The sequence below is a fragment of the Papio anubis genome, chromosome 12, assembly GCF_008728515.1.
Source record: "Papio anubis isolate 15944 chromosome 12, Panubis1.0, whole genome shotgun sequence".
Taxonomy (NCBI): Eukaryota; Metazoa; Chordata; class Mammalia; order Primates; family Cercopithecidae; genus Papio; species Papio anubis.
This window is the reverse complement of record NC_044987.1, coordinates 57,479,899-57,502,961: the sequence shown is the minus strand read 5'-3', so window position 1 is coordinate 57,502,961 and position 23,063 is coordinate 57,479,899. Positions and strand designations below refer to the sequence as shown.

The window sequence follows — 23,063 nt, the reverse complement described above, 5'->3', positions numbered from 1 at the left end:
CCAGGCTCCCAGCCTTTTCTCTGCACGTCCCTAACTGGCAGGGTCCACAGGTCTCAAACCAAGTGCATCCCCAAGACCACACAATGGCTCTGAGTGCATGGAGGACCTGTAAGACCAGTTTGTTTTCTGGGCAGCAGATGATTTTGCTGGCCTGAGGCCTAGGGTAGTGGCCTCTACTCCTACCTCACCATCTCTCTAGTGTCTTCCTTCTTCCCAAAGTAGACCGGCATGCGTGCACACACCCAGGCCCAAGCAACTCCTTTTTTTTTTTTTTAATTTTAAATTTACTTAATAAGAAAAAGTAATAAGGAAAGAAGCAGCAAACAGACTGGGTGTGTAACGAGTCTGGGCCACTGCAGGGGGGACGTTGCCCAATTTCTGCACCCCGAGGCCCTCCAAAGTCTGGGAGAAGCTCCCGGGAGGTCCAGGGCCCAAGACCAAAGCCTCTATCAACTCCCCCACCTGTGAACTGCCCCTCTCCCGAGGTAGGCATTGTCTGAGTGTGTACACTGGGAGCCACCCACACACCCAACTCTCCCCTCCTAGGGAATGCGTCCACCAGGTCATTTCTCCTGCAAACTCTCATTTTAAAGTGTCTTGGATGCTTTCCTGCCCCCCGCCCTTGCCTTTTTTTTTTTTTTTTTTTTTTTAGCATAAAGAAGGGTGAGAGCCCAAGAGCTGCAGCAGGGGGAATAGATTGAAACTGCTGCCTACTCATACGCCAGTTTCCCTTCTTAGAACTCTAACCAGAAGCCAATGGTTTCCTCCATAAAAGAAAAACTCAATCTGTTGACTTTCTCTCTCCTCTCCTGCCAGCTTTCCTGCCCGAGCCGGGCTCTCTCTTCTCTGTGGGTTCGTCTTTCAGCCAGTCTTTCTCTTGCTTCAGATTCTTGGTTTCTGGCTCCCTGTCGTCCCTGAACCTCTTTCACTCTTTAAAAAAAAAGGGGAGGGCGGTGAACAAGCAAAGACGAAGCCCTCACCCACCCACCCCATCTCTTCCTTACTAGCAACTAATTCCCTCTCTCTATACACACACACACACACACACAGAGGCACGTACTCCGGCGACCTCCAGATGTTCCCGACAGTGAGGCCATCTGCTTAGATTGCTGGGGCGCGCAGGGGGAGGGGGCAGGGATCCGGGATGCAGGAAGCTGTGAGCGAAGCCTACTGGAGGGGGCAGGAGCTGCGCACTTTTGAGACGCTCCCTAGAGTGGAACCCGGGCTCGGCTCGGGCTCCGCGGGCGGGGCGCGCGCCGGGAGAGGCTGGCACTTTGGCGACACTCCCTGAGCCGCCCCGCGGCTGGCTAGAGCAGCCACCCGGCGCCCGGCAGGGGGGAGCCCGGCTGCGGGCGGGGACCGGGGGGCGGGCCGCGCCGCCGGGAGAAAAGCGCCGGCCGGAGGGCCCGCGGCCGGGCCGCCGGGGTGAGCGTGCCGAGGCGGCTGCGGCGCAGGCTTCCAGGTGGGTGCGGGTCCCCGGACGGGGCGAGAGTTCGCGCTGCGGGTGAAGATCCCGAGTCCCCGACCTCAGCCTCGCGGCCCCTTCGGCGGGCGGGTAGGGGACGCCGGTCGCAGGGGCGGGGCTGGGTCCCGCCAAGGCCCCTCAACTTTAGCCGGACGCCTGGGGCTGGGCGGGAGTGGGGAACGCTAACCCAGGGGAAAGGGCTTGCGGGAGACAAAGGCTCCGCCCGGGGGCCGTGTGGGTCTTTGTGCGGACACGTGCATCTCATGTTTGTGGGTCTTTGTGGATTTGCAGTCGGGGACGCGCCGCTGCTGGTGCCTTTGTGTATCCGTGGCTTTGCGCGGCTGCTTTGCGCCGGTGTCCACGTTTGCGGGCCTGCGCTTGGCTGTGGGCGTCGGTGGGCGCATCGCGTGTGTCCGCATACGTGGTAGGTGCCTGCCGACGTGTCTGGGCTGGGTGTCCACAGAGGGTGTGCGCGCCGAGAGCCCAACTCCGCCCCACCTCCCCGCTCCCCCGCTGTCCACTCGGGCCCACGACTTCGCTCCAAACTTTTCTCCCGGTTCCTCGGCAACAGCCCCAGTCCTCCCCACCGCAGCCCGGCCGGGGGCGCCGGCAGCCCTCCCCCTCTCCTTCCTGAGGTCCCAGGACCGCAAGGGGCTGCGATGGGATTGGTGGTCAGGGGGATCCGCAGCGCCTGGGGACTGGCCGGGCAGGGGCTGGGAGGAGCGTGCGGATTCCCCTGCAGACCCCGGCTGGGAGGAGGAGGCGAGAGGTGGGTCCCGGGCTCCGGTCCTGGGCTGGGGAGAGGAAGGGACAGGGCGCTGGCGTTGCTCTCCCCGCGCTTCTTGGAAAGAGTGTGACCCAGAGAGTTGTGTCTGTTTGGTGGGGAGACAGGCTCCGCTTTGAGACCCGCTCTCCGTTTGCAGCCCGCCCCCGGGGGAGGGGGACCAACCCTCCGACCTGATAGGGAGCGAGCGACTGCCAGTTCAGATCATGCCCGAGGCGCCGCCTCGCAGGACCTGGAGCTGGGCTGGGGGCCGTGGGAGCCTCACACACACGGGTTTCAACTGGGACGGCCACTGGCCCACTGTGCGGCGCTGGCAAGTTGCTCAGCTTCGCGGAGTCGCGGTCACTCTGGCACGGACAGGGCGAGAACTCCCTCGAGGCTCAGGGCGTGCGGTGGGAATAACCCGCGCTGCTGGAGCCGGGCGGAGAGCAGCGCCAGCCCACATTTGGCCTGGCGAGGAGGTGACTCAAGACCTTCGATCCTTCTTTCATCGTTGTGCGCCCTGCCCTCCGGATAAGTCTAGACTTGCAGCGCCTGGGACTGACCGGAGAGGGAGGGCTCAGAGTGGCAGGAGCCTGCTGGGCTTTTGAGCCTAAGTCGCAAAGATAACCCTGAACACCCTCCTCCCCACCGCTCACTCCAGTCTTTAACCTAGAGCTTTGTCGAATGCTGCAGACATGATGGAAGGGCACAGCCGCTAACCTGGGAAAGAGACAACTGTGGGCATTTTCCTTTCCCTCTCCGGCCTCAGTTTCCCTTCTGTAAGGGGAGGTATTGAGAGCCTCTTCTGTTCTGGCTGACTGCTTCAGATCCCAGAACCTAGAAACACTTTGATGTTTAACCTACACCTCCATTCTGACCTGACCTATTCCCAGGCACTACTTTGCTCCCCAGGAAGGCTGCAATGCTACAGCCACCGGGCTTCCACCTACCCTTCCTCCAACACCAGGAAAGGCAAAAGCTGATAAATGAGAAGGGACCTTTTCTCCTTTCTGACCTTTTCTCCTCTTACTTTTTAAATGACAGTTTGTGGGTGGTAGAGTCCAGATCAATTTTCTTCTTAATCATAACTCCTGGGTCAACACAGGGGATGCACTTAAGAGTTCATGCTTCCTTTTTCAGAGCAAGGCTGGCCTGGGCACTGAGGACACTTCATAAAGAGGGTTGGGTCCTCCTTGAAAGCCCCCTGGCCCAAGCAAGTCCTAAGAGGGGTTCTGTGGGAATAGCCCAGGGGAGGGGCCTCATGGGAGGTTCCTCCTGCTGTGGGTTTTGAAGTCAGTGGGTACACAGAGGGGAGGCAGGAAGTATCTCCCACAAAAGGATCAACATGTGCAGGACCTGTGCATGAAAACAGCACAGGTGGTCCGCATGGTGGATCGGCAGACGCAAGGTCTTGAGGGTGGTGAATTGGAATTGAACTTGAGGCTGGGAAGGCAGGGACCAAATCACCAAGGCCTTGAATGCCAGGCCGAGAAGTGGGATTTGACCCTGTAGGCAATGGAGAGCTCCTGGAGGATTTAAACAGATACAGCAGGGTGGGGTTGGTAATTCTGTGAAACTGGTCTCTGGCTTGTGGGTGGTGCTGGAGGTCAGGAGACCAATCTGGAGGCCGAGTGATCCAGCCTCTTAGAGTCAAAGGACCCGGATTTTACTCCCACCCCATTGCTTCCTACCTCTGTGGCCTGGGACAAGTAACTTATTTAAAATGTGAGGATATTAATTCTTGCTCCACTGATCTGGTATATTAAATAAGATGATGAATTACATGTGCAAATAAATGAAAAGTGGTTTGTAGTATGTATTACATTGTGTAGACAGAAATTCATTGGATTGCACCGACAATAGAAGGCAGAGACAGTTTTGATTCTGGTCCTAAACCTGATTTCACCAGTGGGCAGAGCCCTAAGCATCCTGCAGGGTTGCACCAATTGTTATGTTCACCACAAAGCAGAAGGGAGCTTTCTGTCCATCTACACCGATTCGTAGATGGCCACAGAAGTGGGCCAGTACCTTGACAGGGGCAGCCCAAGGGCCATGGGAGCTCACAGCATGGGTGGCCTTTCCTGGGTGCGGGGCAGGTTAGACTGGGAAAGCCTCACAGAGGAGGTGGCTTCTTGAATCAAATGTATGAGAATCTGCTGGTAGACAAAGAAGGGTATCTGTGTCTTCATCAGAGGGAACAACGTGTGCAAAAAGGCAGGTGGCTCTAGAAGAGTCACAGGCCTCTAGACTAGAAAACTGTCTCTGTGGGATGGGTTTGAAAGAGGGAGCTGTGGTAGGGTCCCGGTGTTCTGTTGGGAAGTGCATTCTGGTGCCCAGCATGGCTGGCAGTTGAAGTCAGGGGCCAGGAGTGAGGCTGTTGCAGCAGGTCTCCTGAGCCTGACCTGGACAGTGGGAGGTGACTGTCCAGCTTAGGGATGTGGGAGAGGGAAGACAGTGATTCCACCTACCCAGGGAGAGCTGCGGATTTGATGCTGAGCCCTCATTCTGTCACAGGCAACACAGCAGCTTTTGCCTGCTTTGGCCTCTGAGACCTTTCCAGTTCGCCCTTCCCAGTCTCCTGGGAGTGCCTTGTCAGCACCTCGTAGCCACACCGGGATCCTGGATGGTATGTGGAGAGAAGATCCAAGGCCTCTGGGATGAATTGTGGATTCTTCTCCATCTTCAGCCCCTGCCCTTGCCTCAGGATTTGCTGGTGTCACAGCACCTTTTTCTTCCCTGGTCCCTGAAATCACTCACTGGGGACAGGAACCAACATTCAGTGAATACCAATGTGTGCCAGGCCAGGTCTGAGTCTTCACTTTGCCTCATGTAATCATCACAGTGACCCATTGGGACCAGCACGGGGAATATCACCATGTTATGGATGAGGACTCAGAGGGGTGAGGGCACGAACAAGCCTCAGAGCAGTGAACGCCCTGTAGGGTTGGAACCCAGACTGCCTGGCTACAGAACCCTTGCCCTCTGCCCCATAGCGCCTCCTCATGTGTCCATGTACGCTGCCTCAAGTTGATGGGAACTTGAAAATCTTCAGGAAGAAGACATATTGGAAGGAAAACATCCTATTGGGAGCCTTGCCCATCTCCCTGTAGATTATCCTCCTTGGGTAAATTGTTAGGCTTACAGGTCCCTGGGATCATGTCATGGAGGAGACCAAGTACTGGATGTCAGAATATCTGGGTCCTGGTCCAGCCCCATCCCCTCTGGCTGTGTGACTCTGGACAGATCACAGAATCTCTCTGGGCTTCTTTACGCAGCTGTAAAGTAGATACGATGCCATCTAACCTGCTGATTCTGCAGGGTGACTGAACAGATCGTAGTTGAGGAAGCATGGGAGAGGTTGAGAGGTGTCCTTTGGTGAGGTAGCGGTATTCTAGATGCTTGGTGCATCTTCACATGGTGTCTGCTCTGTACCAGGCTCGGTGCTCAGCTTCAAGGGCATAAAAAGGAACCTAATGCCATCCCTGCCCACAGTAGGATAGACAGGTAAACATGTAAGTACAGTTCAGCATGACCAGGTCTAAGCTGTCTTGCACATGTGCTCATTTGGAAGCTGAGGCAGAGTGGATTTGGAGCTAAGACATCTGGGGTTAAGTCCTGGGTCCTCTCCTTCTCAGCTGAATAACATCCATTTCCATGTCTGCAAAATAGGGACAGTATCCCCAGGGTCAAGGCTGTGGTGAGGCAGAAGTGAGATGCTGATGGAGAGCACATGGTGGGCTGCTGTGTTTGTCCAGATGTGCTGCATTAGCGGGTCTGTTGCAAGAGCTGGCCCTCGGGGCTCCGGGAGTCTGGCCTTGAAACTCTTTCTGCCTTGCATTTCCAGAGCTGACAAAGTGGTTGGAGGGCAGGACGTTTCTGAAAACCGTCCACCTGGGGATTTCTTTGGCATCAGCTTGAGTGAGCTCATGACTGAGGGGAGCAGGGTGGGAGGCAGCTCTGCATTGAGGAACAGCCAGTCGAGACAAAGGCCGGTCTCAGGAGGGTGCTGGGGCTCTGTGCCAGTGCGGCCCTGTGCCAACAGTGCCCTGTGGAAGTTGTCGAGGGCAGTGGGAGGAACTGGAAAACTTTACAGACCAGAGATGCTGTAGTGCAGCACCAGGGTCAGGCAGCTGGGGCCAGGTGGGTTCAAGCTGGAACCCAACACCCAGAGAGCTGTCCTTATCAGCAGACACCAGGGAAGTAACTGGAGAATGTCATCACAGGCAGTCTCGGACCTGCTGCGCTCCTGGGCTGCACTGGGAACTTGGTTGGGGAGAAACATGAAGGATCACATGGTGACTGCCTTTAGAAGGCTTAGCAAATCACCGTCATTGTCTACCACACACTGAGTACTTGTGTAGCAGATAGTGAGTGGAATGCCTGCCATTCTGTCATTTAATTCTTTCAACAATCCTGTGCTCTGAGCCCTGTTGAGGACCCTCGGAGTGGGTCCCAAGACTTACCCAAGGCTGGTAGGTACAGAGCTAGGTTCACACCTTGTCTGGGTCTTGCAGTTGACCGGTTCATCCTGCTCTTCCTCCACGCGCCCTCTAGGCCTGGCTCTGTTCCCAGGTGGGGGAAAGAACACACAGTTAAAGTAGGCATGGCACTGCCCCATGCTGCTCACACATCAAGCAGGAAAACAGCAGGTAACTCACGGCAGAGAATTTACTGAAGGAGGCCTGTGGGTAGCCTGTGGGGTGAGAGGCCAGGAGGGAGGGGTGGGGGGGCCTGAGTGGACAGAACAGGCTTTGTTCTGCTGGGAGCAGGCCAGGGGCAGGCGGGATGGATGCATGCAGTTCTGGCAGTCACATGAGGCATCAGGTCCTAGGTCCTGGGCCCTGCTCTGCCATTCCTTGCTGTCACTGCCCCTCTCCAGGCCCCAGTCACCCATGATCCCCAAGGGGCCGTCCAGCTCCCAAGCCCTGGAATTCTCCAAGTTTGGAGATGTGTTAGCAGAGGGTGAGAGTTGTTCAGAGTCCATCAAGGTGAAGGCTGTTCCCACTCTGGCTGTCAAGGAGGGTTCAAATCCACATGGGGGGCTGGGGACAGGTGGGAGGGGAGAAGAAAGTGGTGACAACTTGCAGGTGCCTTGTGCACGGGAGACTTGATTTCTGTAAGTAAAAAGCAGAACCCAAGAGGTTTCTGATAAGGAGAGTGATGTGGCCAAAGCTGTTTTAGAGATGTCTCATAGCAGTGTGTGCGGTGTCACCTGGGGAGACCTGCCTGGAGCCTGTTGGGGCCGTAACATTTACTCTTTGTCCTAGCAGACCATCAGCAAACTTAGAGTCACTGTGGACCTGGCCCTGTGGGCCCAACAATGCATGATTCATGGCCCCTGCACTGGAAGGCCTTACAGTATATCCCCCAAACCACAGATGGATGTGGTTTCTAAGCCCTTGTCCTCCTGTTCTTGTGTTATGTAATATGGTCAATCAGTGGATATCTTTTATCTGCAGGTCATGGTTTGGAAAAAATGTTGAATCTTGACCGAAAGATCCCTTTCCTTCTCAGCCTTCTTTGGTGGCTACCAGTCTTCATTTCTCTTTCTCCTGGGGGTAGAGTACGGGTCCCAGAGGGAGGCAATGTGAATACTGTTACACAGATAAGAAAACCAAGGCTCAAAGAAATAAAGAAAACGGAAGGTCACACAGATAGTGGCAGACCTAGGACTAGAGCCCTAGTCTCCTGGGTCCAAAGCTGGTGTTAGTGATCTTGTTATAAGTTGGTCTTCTATTCTCATTGCTGGTCTGTAAGCCCCATCAGGACAGGGACCCTAGTATCTGTCTCGTCACTACCACCCTCCGCCCCCCACTCCCCACTCCCTCCTGGCCTAGCCCAGTGCTTTGTATATACTTAGTAGAAATTTAGGATGTGCTTTTGTTAAACTTTAAAATCCCAAAACCCTGGAGTTGGATTATCTAAACTGAACCTCTTAATGTGAAGCTGGAAACTGAGGCACAGAAAGGGGAAGAGACTTGTTCAGCGATGAGATGAGGACAGTCCATGGCAGAACAGGCACTGAGACCTAGGGCTCCTGACAGTCCTGCAGGACTTATCTTGTCACCAGGTACAGTTGCCCTGTCACCTCCCTGTGAGTGCCCCAGAGTGTGGGGAGGGATGTAGTTGGTGACTGTGTCTCAGTCTACCATTGGCTGCACATCTGTCAGTGTCCTGGCACTATGCTGGGTGTTTCACACAAGCAGTCTCTAGCCCTTGCGGCAACTCCTTGAGGAAGGGATTGTTAACTCCATTTTAACTCCCCATGACTTCTGATATGGTTTGGCTGTGCCCCCACCCAAATCTGAACTTGAATTGTATCTCCCAGAATTCCCATGTGTTGTGGGAGGGACCCAGTGGGAGGTAATTGAATGCAGGAAGCTTTTGCTTCCTCCTCATTCTCTCTTGCCACTGCCATGTAAGAAGTGCCTTTTGCCCTCTGCCATGATTGTGAGACCTTCCCCAGCCACGTGGAACTGTTAAGTTCAATTAAACCTCTTTGTTTTGTATGCTGCCCAGTCTCGGGTATGTCTTTATCAGCAGCATGAAAAAGGACTAATACAGTAAATTGGTACCAGTAGAGTGGGGCGTTGCTGAAAAGATACCCAAAATATGGAAGCAACTTTGGACCTGGGTAACAGGCAGAGGTTAGAACAGTTTGGAGGGTTCAGAAGAGGACAGGAAAATGTGGGAAAGCTGGGAACTTCCTAGAGACTTGTCGAATGGCTTTGCCCAAAATCCTGATGACAGTGTGGACAATAAAGTCCAGGCTGAGGTAGTCTCAGATGGAAATGAGGAACTTGTTAGGAACTGGAGCAAAACTGACTCTTGTTATGTTTTAGCAAAGAGACAGCAGCAATTTGCTCCTGCCCTAGAGATTTGTGGAACTTTGAACTTGAGAGCGATGATTTAGGGTATCTGGCAGAAGAAATTTCTAAGCAGCAAAGCATTCAAGAAGTGACCTGGGTGCTGTTAAAGGCATTCTGTTTCATAAGGGAAGCAGAGCATAAAAGTTTGGAAAATTTGTAGCTTGACAATGCATTAGAAAAGAAAATCCCATTTTCTGAGGAGACATTTAAGCCAGCTGCAGAAATTTGCATAAGTAACTTGGAGCTGAATGTTAATTCCGAAGACAATGGGGAAAATGTCACCAGGGCATGTCAGAGTTCTTCAAGGCAGCCCTTCTCATCACAGGCCTGGAGGCGTAGGAGGAAAAAAAGGGTTTCTTGGGCCAGGCCCAGGATCTCCATGCTGTGTGCAGCCTAGGGACTTGGTGTCCTGTGTCCCAGATGCTCCAGCCATGACTAAAAGGGGCCAAGGCACAGCTCAGCCATGGCTTCAGAGGGTGCAAGCCCCAAGATTTGGGAGGTCCCAGAACCATCATTCACTGGCCTTGGGCAGGTGACCCAATCTCTTTGAGCATCCACAGAAGGGGATAATTGTTCATTTTACAAAACGCAAACCAAAGCTCAACAGCACTTGGCAGCTTCCACATGGTGTGGAGCCTGTAGGTGCACAGAAGTCAAGAATTGAGGTTTGGGAACCTCTGCCTAGATTTCAGAAGATGTATGGAAACACCTGGATGCCCAGGCAAAAGTTTGCTGCAGTGGCAGGACCCTCATGGAGAACCTCTGCAAGGACAGTGCAGAAAGGAAATGTGGGGTCGGAGTAGAGTCCCTACTGGGGCACCGCCTAGTGGAGCTATGAGAAGAGGGGCACCATCCTCTAGACCACAGAATGGCAGATCCACCAACAGCTTGCACTGTGCACCTGGAAAAGCTGCAGGCACTCAATGCCAGTCCGTGAAAGCAGCCAGAAAGGTACCCTGCAAAGCCACGGGGGTGGAGCTGCCCAAGACCATGGGAACCCACCTCTTGCATCAGCATGACTCAGATATGCGAGATATGGAGTCAAAGGAGATCATTTTGGAACTTTAAGATTTGACTGCCCTGCTGGATTTTGAACTTGCCTGGGTCCTGTAGCCCCTTTGTTTTGGCTAATTTCTTCCATGTGGAACAGCTATATTTACCCAATGCCTGTACCCCCATTGTATCTAGGAAGTAACTAACTTGCTTTTGATTTTACAGGCTCATAGGTGGAAGAGACTTGTCTCAGATGAGACGTTGGACTGTGGACTTTTGGGTTAATACTGAAATGAGTTAAGACTTTGGGGGACTGTTGGGAAGGCATGATTGGTTTTGAAATGTGAGAACATGAGATTTGGGAGGGACCAGGGGCGGAATGATACGGTTTAGCTGTGCCCGCACCCAAATCCCAACTTGAATTGTATCTCCCAGAATTCCCATGTGTTGTGGGAGGGACCCAGTGGGAGGTAATTGAATCATGGGGGCCAGTCTTTCCCAAGCTATTCTCATGATAGTGAATAAGTCTCATGAGATCTGACGGGTTTATCAGGGGTTTCAGCTGCTTCCTCCTCATTCTTTCTTGCCACTGCCATGTAAGAAGTGCCTTTCGCCCTCCACCATGATTGTTAGACCTTCCCCAGCCACGTGGAATTGTAAGTCCAATTAAACCTCTTTCTTTTGTAAATTGCCCAGTCTTGGGTATGTCTTTATCAGCAGCATGAAAACGGACCAATACAACTTCCCAGAGTTGCACAGTGTAGCAAGTCACTCCTGCTAAAGATGGTCAGCCACCTTCCTTTTCCCATCCTCAGTTCCTCTGCTCTAAAATGGGGATGAGACTGCTGGCTCACAGAGTGACTGTGCGGACTGAATGAAAGCATGTGTGTCCAGCACTAGCAGAGAGTGAGGACTGGCCCCGACTGTCACTGTCGGCACTACCCACTGCCAGTGCCCAGCCCTGGGCATAGGCCCAGCACAGAGCAGGAACCCCGGGAGAGGTGTCCACTGTGCAGGGCTGAGCAAGGAACCTAGTCCAGTGCCCTGGGAGCATCTGCGAACAGTTACCTAGGTACTCCTGCCTCTTTATATCAGGTGCCTCTTTATATCAGCGGTTACTACCATTGCCTCAGTTCTGTATCTTCTGGCTGCTGGGTTATGACCGCCCTTTGCATGTGCACAGCCCTTCACAGTTGGCAGTAAGGGTTAATCAACTTAGGTGAAGAGGGCAGGGCAGAAATTGCCACCCTTTAGTGCAGAGGACAAGGCTGAGACTTTAAGAGGGTCAGCGAGAGGTCCCCTCTGGTGGGAGTGGGCTTGGGCAGTGTTTTGAGTTGCTGGTTATGTAAGTGGGAGCTCATACGAGGCCATTTGGCATTTCACGGACCCCTTGCATAATCATCTCTGGGAATCAAAGGGTAATCTTGGGGCCTTTGTGGTGTTTGTTTAAACCCCAGGAAGGGTGGGTATGAATGAGCAGATCAGCCTAGCAGGGGAGGTGGGGCCTTTGGTGGTAATGAGCCCTGCGGTGAGGAGCTCACCCAGGGGAACAAAGGGGGCCTGAAGCAACTTAATATTTTCCTATTGGTTCCAGACATTGGAACACTCTGTCCTGCCTTGGTTGGGACCATGCCCAGGATGCACCTGGGCTGGATTTAATCCTGAAATTGGCCTCTACAAAAGAAAGAGGTGGGAGAAGAGGGGCCTACATGGGGATGGGGGCAGGGGAGAAGAGTCCCACTTTTCCCTGCCCCTGGGCAAAGCCAGAGTGCAGATCAAGTGGCTAGCTCTTTAAAGTTTCATGCAGGGCTGGTAATACAATCCTGCTACTCCCTCCCCACCCACCTTCCAGTCTGGAAGGGGGGCAGGTCCCTGGCCCATCTCCTCCCCCTCTCTCACCTCCTTCCTGAAGGCCAGAGGGAGGGATGGGCAGGAGGGCAGGGGGCCCAGAGCAGGGCCACCCAGATGAAGAACCCTGCTAGAAGGAAGCTTAGTGCCTTCTGTCTCCCAGGCTGCAGGCCGCTGTGCAGGGCAGGGGTGACCACACACTATCCAACTGGTCTAGTTAGAGGCTCCCACCGCCCAGCCCTCTGCTTCTCATGCTAGCACCACTGAGCACCAGCATCCCAGGAGCTACAGTGGGCGTGAACACAGGCTTTGAATCTAACAGCAGTGGGTGGTGTGACCATTAGATGTGACAACACGTATGTAGCGCCCGGCATCTGTGGCAGCCACCACTGTAATTGGACAGAGGGAACTGAGATCTGAGGAGGGAAACTGGCTCATGCCATAGTATGTGTCAGTGGGAAAAGCCCCTCCTGCACCCTGCCTCTCCACCAGCTACTCTGCCAGTCTAACTGGAGGCAATGCATATGAATATAGGAATTGGAGTACAGCAGGCCTGGGTCCCATTCCTGCCCTGCATTTTACTAGTTTGGGGTAAAGCCCTATTCCTCTCTCAGCCTCTGTTTCTTCATCTGTATAATGGGGGAAGCAGCCTAATTGCCTGCCCAAGGTTAAAGGAGGCACGAAAGAGGTGTAGTAGCTTAATCTGCTGGGGGAAGGGGCAGGGTAAGGGGGAAAGGTGCTCGGGACAGGTGTCCCCAAAACCCATCTGGGAGTGTAGACACCTACGTTGGACACCAGGATGCCCAGTGAGAAGGGAAGATCCTGCCTCTGGATGACAGGCTAGGGGGACAGGGCAGGTGGAGTAGGGGTGCGGTGGGGTAGTCACTGCAGGCCCCATTGCAGGGAGGGAGCCCTGGTCTTGAAGTCTGGAGTGTGGGTCTCAGGCCTGGCTCAGCCCCGGCCAGACCACAGCAGTGGGCGGTGCTTTGTCTGTCAGTGTCCCCTCTAGTGCCACTCCACTCTGTTGTGTGGCTGTCCAAAAGTGTCTTAACCTAAGGCCCAGTTCCCTTTGAGTAAAACAGAATTTTCTGCCTTGCAAGGGGGTCGTGAGGGTCAGATGTGACTGTGCTGTGGGGCAGCCAGGATAGCACCTGACATGTAACACTTGCTCAGCAAAGAATGGGGCACCCTGGGCACACCCTACCCTCAGCCCAGTGGATGAGCCCCTCACCCGGGGGTCGGGGTCTAGACCAACCCAGGGACTCTGGACCATCAGAGCTGGAGAGGCCAACCCGAGAAGCCGTCTAGTCTGGTGGGTTTCAAACTGGGTTTCCTAACACCCTAGGCAGGGATGGTGGGCAGAAGTGGAGGGCTTCAGGTCCCCCTCACTTCACCAGACCAGGCCTGCCTTCATCTGCTGCTCTTGTTTAAGAAAGGAGTCTGCTTCTTCTAGTTGAAAATTCACCACCTAGCCTCACGCCCCTTTACCATACAGATGGAGAGGCAGAGGCCAGAGAGGAACTGGGTCTAGGAACTCTGGGGAGTGTTCCAGGAAGCATTTGAGGAGGTTGGGGCCTGTGACACCTTCCAACGGTGTCTAGACTGGGCTCATGTTCTGTGCGGTGGGTTTAGACCATCTGGTGCATTCAGTCCTCACCCATGGCTCTCTTTCTAGCCCCCACCATGCCGTGGCCCCTGCTGCTGCTGCTGGCCGTGAGTGGGGCCCAGACAACCCGGCCATGCTTTCCCGGGTGCCAGTGCGAGGTGGAGACCTTCGGCCTTTTCGACAGCTTCAGCCTGACTCGGGTGGATTGCAGTGGCTTGGGCCCCCACATCATGCCAGTGCCCATCCCTCTGGACACAGCCCACTTGGACCTGTCCTCCAACCAGCTAGAGATGGTGAACGAGTCGGTGTTGGCGGGGCCGGGCTACACGACTCTGGCTGGCCTGGATCTCAGCCACAACCTGCTCACCAGCATCTCACCAACTGCCTTCTCCCGCCTTCGTTACCTGGAGTCGCTTGACCTCAGCCACAATGGCCTGACAGCCCTGCCAGCTGAAAGCTTCACCAGCTCACCCCTGAGTGACGTGAACCTTAGCCACAACCAGCTCCGGGAGGTCTCAGTGTCCGCGTTCACGACCCACAGTCAGGGCCGGGCACTACACGTGGACCTCTCCCACAACCTCATTCACCGCCTCGTGCCCCACCCCGCGAGGGCCGGCCTGCCTGCGCCCGCCATTCAGAGCCTGAACCTGGCCTGGAACCGGCTCCATGCCGTGCCCAACCTCCAAGACTTGCCCCTGCGCTACCTGAGCCTGGATGGGAACCCTCTAGCTGTCATTGGTCCGGGTGCCTTCGCAGGGCTGGCAGGCCTTACACACCTGTCTCTGGCCAGCCTGCAGAGGCTCCCTGAGCTGGCGCCCTATGGCTTCCGCGAGCTACCGGGACTGCAGGTCCTGGACCTGTCGGGCAACCCCAAGCTCAACTGGGCAGGAGCTGAGGTGTTCTCAGGCCTGAACTCCCTGCAGGAGCTGGACCTTTCGGGCACCAACCTGGTGCCCCTGCCTGAGGCGCTGCTTTTCCACCTCCCGGCACTGCAGAGTGTCAGCGTGGGCCAGGATGTGTGGTGCCGGCGCCTGGTGCGGGAGGGTGCCTACCCCCGGAGGCCTGGCTCCAGCCCCAAGGTGGCCCTGCACTGCGTAGACACCCGGGAATCTGCTGCCAGGGGCCCCAATATCTTGTGACGAATGGTGTGGCCCAGGGCCACATAGCAGACTGCTGTCCTGGGCTGCCTCTGGTCCCGAGTGACTTATGTTCCATGTGCCAACACCAGTGGGGAGCCCGCAGGCCTATGTTGCAACGTCACTGCAGGAGTTGTGGGCCTAGAAGAGGCTTTGGACCTGGGAGTCACACCTAGCAGCAAAGTCTCGCCCCTTTGTCTACGTTGCTCCCCCAAACCATGAGCAGAGGGACTTCGATGCCAAACCAGACTCTGGTCCCCTCCTGCTTCCCTTCCCCACTTATCCCCCAAGTGCCTTCCCTCATGGCTGGGCCGGCCTGACCCGAGACGGGCAGAGGGTGGGTGGGACCCCCTGCTGCAAGGCAGAGTTCAGGTCCACTGGGCTGAGTGTCCCCTTGGGCCCGTGGCCCAGTCACTCAGGGGCATAAGTTTATTTTCTAACGTAGCCCTTTCTTTGCCATGAGGCCGTGAGACCCACTTCCTCCTTTTCTATTTCCCTAGAACCTTAATGGTAGAAGGAATTGCAAAGAATCAAGTCCACCCTTCTCATGTGACAGATGGGGAAACTGAGGCCTTGAGAAGGAAAAAGGCTAATCTGAGTTCCTACGGGGCAGTGGCACGACTGGAGCATAGCCTCCTGCCTCCCAGCCGGGCCCATTGCACTTTCTTGTCTCCTCTAATAAGCCCCGCCCTCCCCGCCTGGGCTCCCCTTGCTGCCCTTGCCCATTCCCCATTAGCACAAGAGTAGCAGCAGCAGGACAGGCAAGAGCCTCACAAGTGGGACTCTGGGCCTGGTGACCAGCTGTGTGGCATGGGCTAAGTCACTCTGCCCTTCGGAGCCTCTGGAAGCTTAGGGCACATTGGTTCCAGCCTAGCCAGTTTCTCACCCTGGGTTGGGGTCCCCCAGCATCCAGACTGGAAACCTACCCATTTTCCCCTGAGCATCCTCTAGATACTGCCCCAAGGAGTTGCTGCAGTTCTGGAGCCTCATCTGGCCGGGAGCTCCAAGGGGCCTCCTGGATTCAGTCCCCACTGGCCCTGAGTGCGACAGCCCTTCTCACCCTCCCAGGAATGCCGTGAAAGGAGGCAAGATCTCCCCCACCCATGTCTATGCTCGACCCCCAGGGTAGCATCTCAGCTTCCAAACCCTGGGCTGTTTCCTTAGTCTTCATTTTATAAATGTTGTTGCCTTTTTAATGGACTGTCACTTTCAACCTGCCTCCCCCACCCCTGCTGGCCGGGGATGGAGACATGTCATTTGTAAAAGCAGGAAAAGGTTGCATTTGTTCACTTTTGTGATATTGTCCTGGGCCTGTGTTGCAGTGTTGGGGGAAGCTGGGCATCAGTGGCCACGTGGGCATCAGGGGCTGGCCCCACAGAGACCCCACAGGGCAGTGAGCTCTGTCTTCCCCCACCTGCCTAGCCCATCATCTATCTGACTGGTCCTTGATTTAATAAACACCATAAAAAGTTCTTTGCGGCTCTGGGGCCACCAAGATGAATCAGGTTAGGCCCTGCCCTGGGCAGCTTGTTCTCCCTGAAAAGCCTGATAATCTCAGGATTAAGGGAGTAAGGTGACGTGAGGGAGTTCCTGCACCTTGCTCACCTCTCATCTCCCCCGGCCCTCCCCGCTGTTCCTGTCACCCCAACTCCAGCCATAGCCATGAGCATGCCAGGCAGGCGCTTGCACACCTGTTCTCTTGCTCAGGTGTTACTGTGGGACCTTGCCCTTGTCCTCACCCCTGTCTCTCAACCTCCTTCCCATCCAGTAGACCTAGTGCCTGCCAGTCCTCAGAAGCTTCCCGAGCCCCTCCCACCTCCCTCCTCTGAACTGCAACAGTATTTTGTTCTTTCTTGGCGCTTCAGCTGGTATGGTACCCCAGCTCCTGTTTGCACACTTCCACTGACAGAGATCAGGCTTGCAGCGCATCTGGGTGGCTCTGCTGTCACCAAGTTCTTCCTTCTAACTGGCCAGTCTACAGGGAATGTCTACCATCATCACCAATGGCAGGTTTTTCCTGATACCTACTCTGTGCCCAGAACATTCAGGCCATATGCACTGGTAGGGAGCTTGCCCATCTTGTAATCAGGCCTCCCCAGGGAGAAGTATCAACCTGAGGCCCTGGGTCCGAGGCTGGCACTCAGCCGTCAAGGTAGGAAAGGGCTGAGGCGTGGCGCGGGGCGGTGTGGGGGAGAGGGAGGTCAGGGTGAGACTCTGGGCCCCCACAGTCCTCCTGTTTGTTCTTCACCTCCCCCACATTTCCTGGGACAAGAGAGGCTTCAGATGGAGGTAGGGATCACGGTACTTTCACCCACTGGGTCAGGGTCTTCCCAAGTCCCTGCTTGTGGAAGGAGTCCTTGAGGGAGGGCCATGGAACAAAAAGGCCTTAAACACAGGGCCAAAGCGTGCGGAGGCAGCGAAGGGAAGGAGGGGGCTTCTGCGGCAATCAGTTCTGGAGCAGGTCACCTCTGGCCGAGCTGCAGCTTCCTCTCTGCAAAACGGGGCAGGGTGAAGGCCCAGTGAGAGCATGGGCGTGGATGCCATCACGCTGGGCGGGCTCGTCCTTCCCGGTGGGGAACCTGCCCTGCACCCTGCAACCGTGGCCTCCTGCCAGCCATAAGGAGAGTGGAAGCCCCGGCGGGCCTAGCCGACCCGGGAGTCCCCGCGCCCCTCCTTCCCCTTGCGGAGACTCCCGGCCCGCAGCGCCACCTCGTGCTCACGCATGGCCAGACACCCCAGGTCCCCCCGGGGCCAAGAGCCAGGCCCAGGGCGGCTGCAGAACAAAGTGGGCTGAGCTGTTTGCTTTATGAGGCCAGTCCCTCCCCGCCCGCCAGACTACCCTCGCCCTGCTGTACTCCACCCTCCAGGAACCCTGGTGCTCAGGGCGAGGGCCTTCGAATCTTACACAATCAGGAAAATTAGTGCAAAGAATCCGTTTTGGAATTCACAGAAAAGGATTGAAATCTTGGGTTCATCACTAACCAATTGTGTGATTTTTGACCAGGTCGCTTTATTTCTCTGAACCTGGAAAATAGGGATGAAAATATCCCCCTCAAGGCCGGGCACGATGGCTCCTGCCTGTAATCCGAGCACTTTGGGAGGCTGAGGCAGGAGGATCGCTTGAGCTCAGGAGTTCAAAACTAAGACTAGCCTGCGCAACATAATTTAAAAATTTAAAAATTAACCGGGCATGGTGATGACGCCTGTAGTCCCAGCTGCTTGGGAGGCTAAAGTGGGAGGATGGCTTGAACCTGGGAGGTTGGGCGACAGAGCTAGACCCTGTTTAAAAAAAAAAAAAGAAAGAGAAAAAGAAAGACAAAAAAGAAAGAGAAAGAAAGGGGAAATATCTCCTTGATCCTGGGAGGTTGAGGCTGCCGTGAGCTGAGATTGTGCCACTGCACTCCAGCCTGAGTGACAGAGCTAGACCCTGAAATAAAAAGGAAGGGAGGGAGGAAGGGTGGGAGGGAGAGAGGAAGGAAGGAAGGAAGGGAAAATAGCTCCCTCCACAGGACTGTATGAAGAAGAAATGAAGTAACATTTGTAGAGAACCAAGTACTGTGTGCCTGGCACAAAATGACAGCCTGTAAGCGCTCTTTCCTGCCCTCATCCAACTTCATAGAGCCTCCCGAGTAGTTGAGACTACAGGCTTGTGTCACCATGCTCAGCTAATATTTTATTTTTTAGTAGACAAGATCTCGTTTTGTTGCCCAGGCTGGTCTTGAACTCCTGAGCTCAGCTTCATAGCGTTATGAAGTAGATTACAGAGCCATGTAGTCTGAGTCCGTTTTTATAACTGTCACTCAGAACTGAAGAATTTTGTAAAGTTCTGGGACTGTAGAATCACAGAACAACACCTGGTAATCCACAGGGTCATGGAGTAGGTACTCACCGTCAGCTGTGGCCCAGCTCACCACCCTGGGTCAGCAGGGTCACCAATCTCTTTCTGCCTTTCATAATAATGCAGCGGCCAGCTATGGTTATGTGTTCCTCATGCTTTGGGTACATGCCATCATCTCCTCACAACTGCACCAGGTTTTTTGTCACCATACAGATGAAGAAACCGGCATAGGCCAGGCTTTATCTGTCAGATGGCAATTCTCACATTCTTCCTTGTCCTACCCCAGGGGCCGGGCCAGATGTGTAAACCCCATGAATCAGAGAGGGTAGAGGTGCACTGAGAGACCAGAAAGCACTGGGATTCCATTGCTTTTTCATTTTCAAATAAATTGGAGAAGTTAATGCAGTTCTACATAGCTCCAATCAGACTGTTGATTCTAGATCTTAGAGCATAAAAAGCCAAAGTTCAAAGTTAAAGTCCTTTCTCTCCTGGCCCCTTTTCACAGATGGGGAAACTGAGGCCCAGAGACGAGTAAGTTGCCATGGTCCATGGCCAGGATTCTGTGCTTCAGAACTGCCTGTGTGATTTGTGGGACCCAGTATAAAATGAAAAGGTAGGGCCCCTTGTTCGAAGTTATTAGGATTTCAAGATGACAAGAACAGAGCATTAAACCAAGCACAGGGTCCTTCTATGGTTTCACTGCCCAAGAAGCCAGCCCTGCTGCGATTTGATTATCTCATTTCTAAAGGAGGGGCAAACACCCAGACAGTGTTGGTCAGGATGGCAGAAGAGAGTAGGTGTAGATTTGTGTGTAATCCAATCCCTCTGTAGTGCAGGGAGCCAATGAGACTCTTCCAAATTCAGAAATGTCCCTCTGTTGTTATCACACAACCCCCTGGTTTCCCCAAATTGTCATGGCCAAAAGGCTTTCAGAGGGAAAAGGCGGCTAAAGAGGTAGATTCTACCATCCAGCTGCCACCAAACCAGCTCATGAGCTGTTTCTCTGGACTGCCAGGAATATGGTGAGCAGAGGCCTACCCCTTGCTCACTTTATGTGTTTACAGAATTTAAAGTCCACCAGTGCTAACGCCCACGCATACCTAATCTCCACCAAGGGCAATGTCTATGATGACAGAGGTCATCATAGGCTAATAGGACCTTGCCCATCAATGTTCAGCGTTCCTTGTTGGCTAACGTTCACCAGGGTGCAAATATTGGTTGATATCTAATGTTTATCATATGAATGATAGCTTCCACCAATGACCAATATCCACAAAGGGAAAATGTCTGTTGGAGGCAGTGTCCACTGTATATCAGTGCCCAGTGTTCACTGGTAGCTAATTGCAATTATACTTGCTCTGTGCATCAATACCCAATGTCAGTCCATAGCTCAGCTTCTAACGACAGCAAATGTCTATCCAGTTAAGTCACATGCCCTGTGTTTATTCTTCTCTTTATTTATTTAAGTACTAGTGGTTCTGTCTACAGGGATTATTGTGTTTGTTGAGCTTGGAGGGAAATTCCTGTGTGTTTATTCTTTAGTTCCCAAAGCTATTTATTATTTTCTTTTGCATATCCATTAGATAGTCAAAGTGTTCTGAACTGGAGGTACAAACACATTTATGTTTCTTTTTGTCTTCCTTCCTTCCTTCCTTCTTTCTTTCCTTCCTTCCTTCCTTCCTTCCCTTCCTCCTTCCCTCCCTCCCTCCCTCCCTCCCTCCTTCCCTCCTTCCCTCCTTCCCTCCTTCCTTCCTTCCTTCCTTCCTTCCTTCCTTCCTTCCTTCCTTCCTTCCTTCCTTTTCTTTTTTCAGGCTCTCATTCTGTCACCCAGGCTGGAGTGCAGTGGTGTAATCATAGCTCACTGTAGCCAATCTCCCTTGCACAAGCAAGCCTCCTGCCTCAGCCTCCCGAGTAACTGGGACTATGGGCTTGCATCACCATGCTCAGCTAATATTTTATTTTTTAGTAGACAAAGTCTCATTTTGTTGCCTAGGTTGGTCTTGAACTCCTGAGCTCAAGAAATCCTCCCACTTCAGCCTCCCAAAGTATTGAGATTACATACGTGAGCCACTGTGCCCTGCCATGTTTCTTTATATATGCACATATGTATATGTAACATATAAATAATTGCATATATGACACAGGAAGACACAGAAATAATATATACATGATACAGGAAGACACAGAAAAAGAGAAACTAGTCTTTTACCAGAAGTATCAACTCAGGAACAATTTTCTAATTAGCTGAGCCTCAGAAGCAACAACTTTTCCAAAGTGAAGGGATGAATGGAGGTGCCAGCCCTCTTGCTCAGGTTAAGAAAGGCAAAGAGCCCGGCTTTTGGCTGTAAAAAGCCAGGTTCCCTAATCAGGTGAAGGCCCAAGGCGGGGACTTCTTAGGGCAGTGTAACTAGTAACCAAGGCACAGGCTCCAAAGGGAGGTTGCCTGGGCTCAAGCCTGGCCCTGCCACTCACAGCTGGGTGTCCCGGGGTGAGCTGCTCAGCCCCTCGTTCACCCTCAGTTCCACATCTGTAAATGGAAGTCTAGTAGCTACCTCACAGGGCAGTTGTTGAAAATAAGCTAATGCTCCTAAAACCCTGAGAAGAGTGCTCTGTGTATGATAAGTGTTCATAGACATCACATGATTTATTTGTTTTGAAAATTCTTCTTTTAGTCAAACTTATAAGTTTTCTGTGGCTCAAGATATTCTCAACCAGGGTTTCTTTAGTGGCCATCAGCTCCCAGAGGGTGATATCATGGAAGCTGTTATGCTTAGGAATTTGTTTAAAAAGACGTCCTACCCTGTGCCCCAGTACATTTCAACACCACCCAGCCACACAGCCGCCTTCTGGCCCAACACTCTTAAAGACACAGTGCTTAGGAAATGTCCTCATGCCCGTTTCCTGAGGCAGGTTTGCCACTGTTTCCCCAGGCCTGCATCACAGATGGCAGTCACTGACCTGCTGTGATTTGAGAGATGGAGAGAAAAACCTTCCACTCTTCTTACTCTCCCCAGTAGCCTCAGTCTCTGCCTTCAGTTCCACCATTTCTCTTTGGCTTAAGCTATGATTGTTGTCCAAGGCCTCTCCTAGATAGGCAAGGTCTCAGGATACCAAGAGTGTGATGAGGGGATAGAGATGAGATATCTGGGTTGGATGCGGGAGTGGGGCATTTTCTAACTAATGGGGTGCAAGAGGTACCTGAGCATGCTCTCAAAATGTGTTATACCCTAAAAAATGTTTTTAAGGTAGTGTGTTGATAAAACAGTTGTTAAGACCATGATGCTAGAGGCATCCATAGAGATCCATAGAGAAGGTAGTTGAAGGGTAGGGCGTTTTATTCACATATATGCTGCCTTCTCCACCAACTGATGTGATATCCTTTTCTATTCATGACTCCAGTGAACCCACACCTCTGAGGATTTACACCATTGTATTTGTACTCCTCTTGAGTCTGGGCTGGAATGTGACTTTAATCAGTGCAATGCAGAACTGGTTCAGTGCCAGTTCTAAGACTACAAAGAGAAAGAAAAGTTCAAACTTCCAATATCCCAGCAGACTTCAGGCCCCAGCTGTGCCACCAGCTTCACGCTCATGAGTGACCACAACAAACCCAGCCGAACCAACCAGCCCAGCCCAGCCCTGGTTGCAGAGTCATGAGTAAATAAAATGGTTGCTGTTCTAAGCCTTCGTGCTTTGCAGTGGTTTCTTATAAGGCAATAGATGACTGAAACAGCAAAAGCCACAGCCTCCACCTCCCCCAGCCACATTTCCCCTCTCCTCCCTACTTGCTAACCTCGCTGGAGCCCTGGGACATGGGCAGCTGAAGATGCAGAAAAGATGCCAAATGAAAAATCCACCCTCCTTGACGACAGCCCAGCTGAGGAGAGCAGGCAGAGAGGGGCGGTTGAAGGAAGCACGCTGCCTGGTGTTTGAAAGCGTATGAGGGGCTGCTCTGAGCACATCTCCTTACATTCTTGTCTCAAGACCACCCAGCAGGTATCTCCCTCCTCCTGCAACCTCACACGCCCTCCCCAGAGACTCCTCCTGTAGTCCCTGGACAGACCCACCTCCCCTTCTTAGACTCTCCATGGGTCCCTTCTCCCCACCTGCTGGGACTGCACCAGCACCCCATTCACTGTCTTATTTGTTGTTGTTGTTGTTTGCTGTCAGCCATATCGAGCCCCAGCTCTGGCACCAGGCTGGTCGCAGGGTGCCAATCTGGGCTCACTGCAACCTCCGCCTCCTGGGTTCAAGCAATTCTCCTGCCTCAGCTCCTGGGGCCAGCTGGGACTATCACATGCCACCACGCCCAGCTAATTTTTGTATTTTGTAGAGATGGGATTTTTTCACCCATTTTGGGCCAGTATAACCTACCTCGGACCCTCGTGGATCCACTGCCCTAAGCCTCCCAAAGTGCTGTGATTATAGGTGTGAGCCACCATGCGTGGTCTTTTTTTTTTTTGGCATGAGTTTACTCCTGCTCTGTGAGTACTGAGATGATTTCTAGCCTCCACTGCAACTCCGCCCCGGTTCAAGCTGATT

General features: G+C 53.5%; 1 protein-coding gene across 3 annotated transcripts; it reads left to right on the top strand.

The window, feature by feature from the left end:
* The first annotated feature begins 1,298 nt into the window (after positions 1-1,298).
* On the top strand, positions 1,299-22,203 carry TSKU (tsukushi, small leucine rich proteoglycan). 3 transcript variants are annotated; one of them, XR_002517131.2, is made up of 3 exons: positions 10,741-16,835; positions 19,027-19,134; positions 21,921-22,203. XR_002517131.2 is itself a non-coding variant. In XM_021926342.2 (2 exons), exon 2 carries the CDS (start codon positions 13,625-13,627, stop codon positions 14,684-14,686), a length of 1,062 nt encoding a protein of 353 aa, XP_021782034.1. In that variant the 5' UTR covers positions 1,299-1,462; positions 13,617-13,624; the 3' UTR covers positions 14,687-16,156. The 3 variants fall into 3 exon arrangements, 1 of the variants encoding a protein (XP_021782034.1); XM_021926342.2 differs by lacking the exons at positions 19,027-19,134; positions 21,921-22,203 and adding an exon at positions 1,299-1,462 and having other exon boundaries at positions 13,617-16,156; XR_002517132.2 differs by lacking the exon at positions 19,027-19,134.
* The last annotated feature ends 860 nt before the right edge of the window (positions 22,204-23,063 follow it).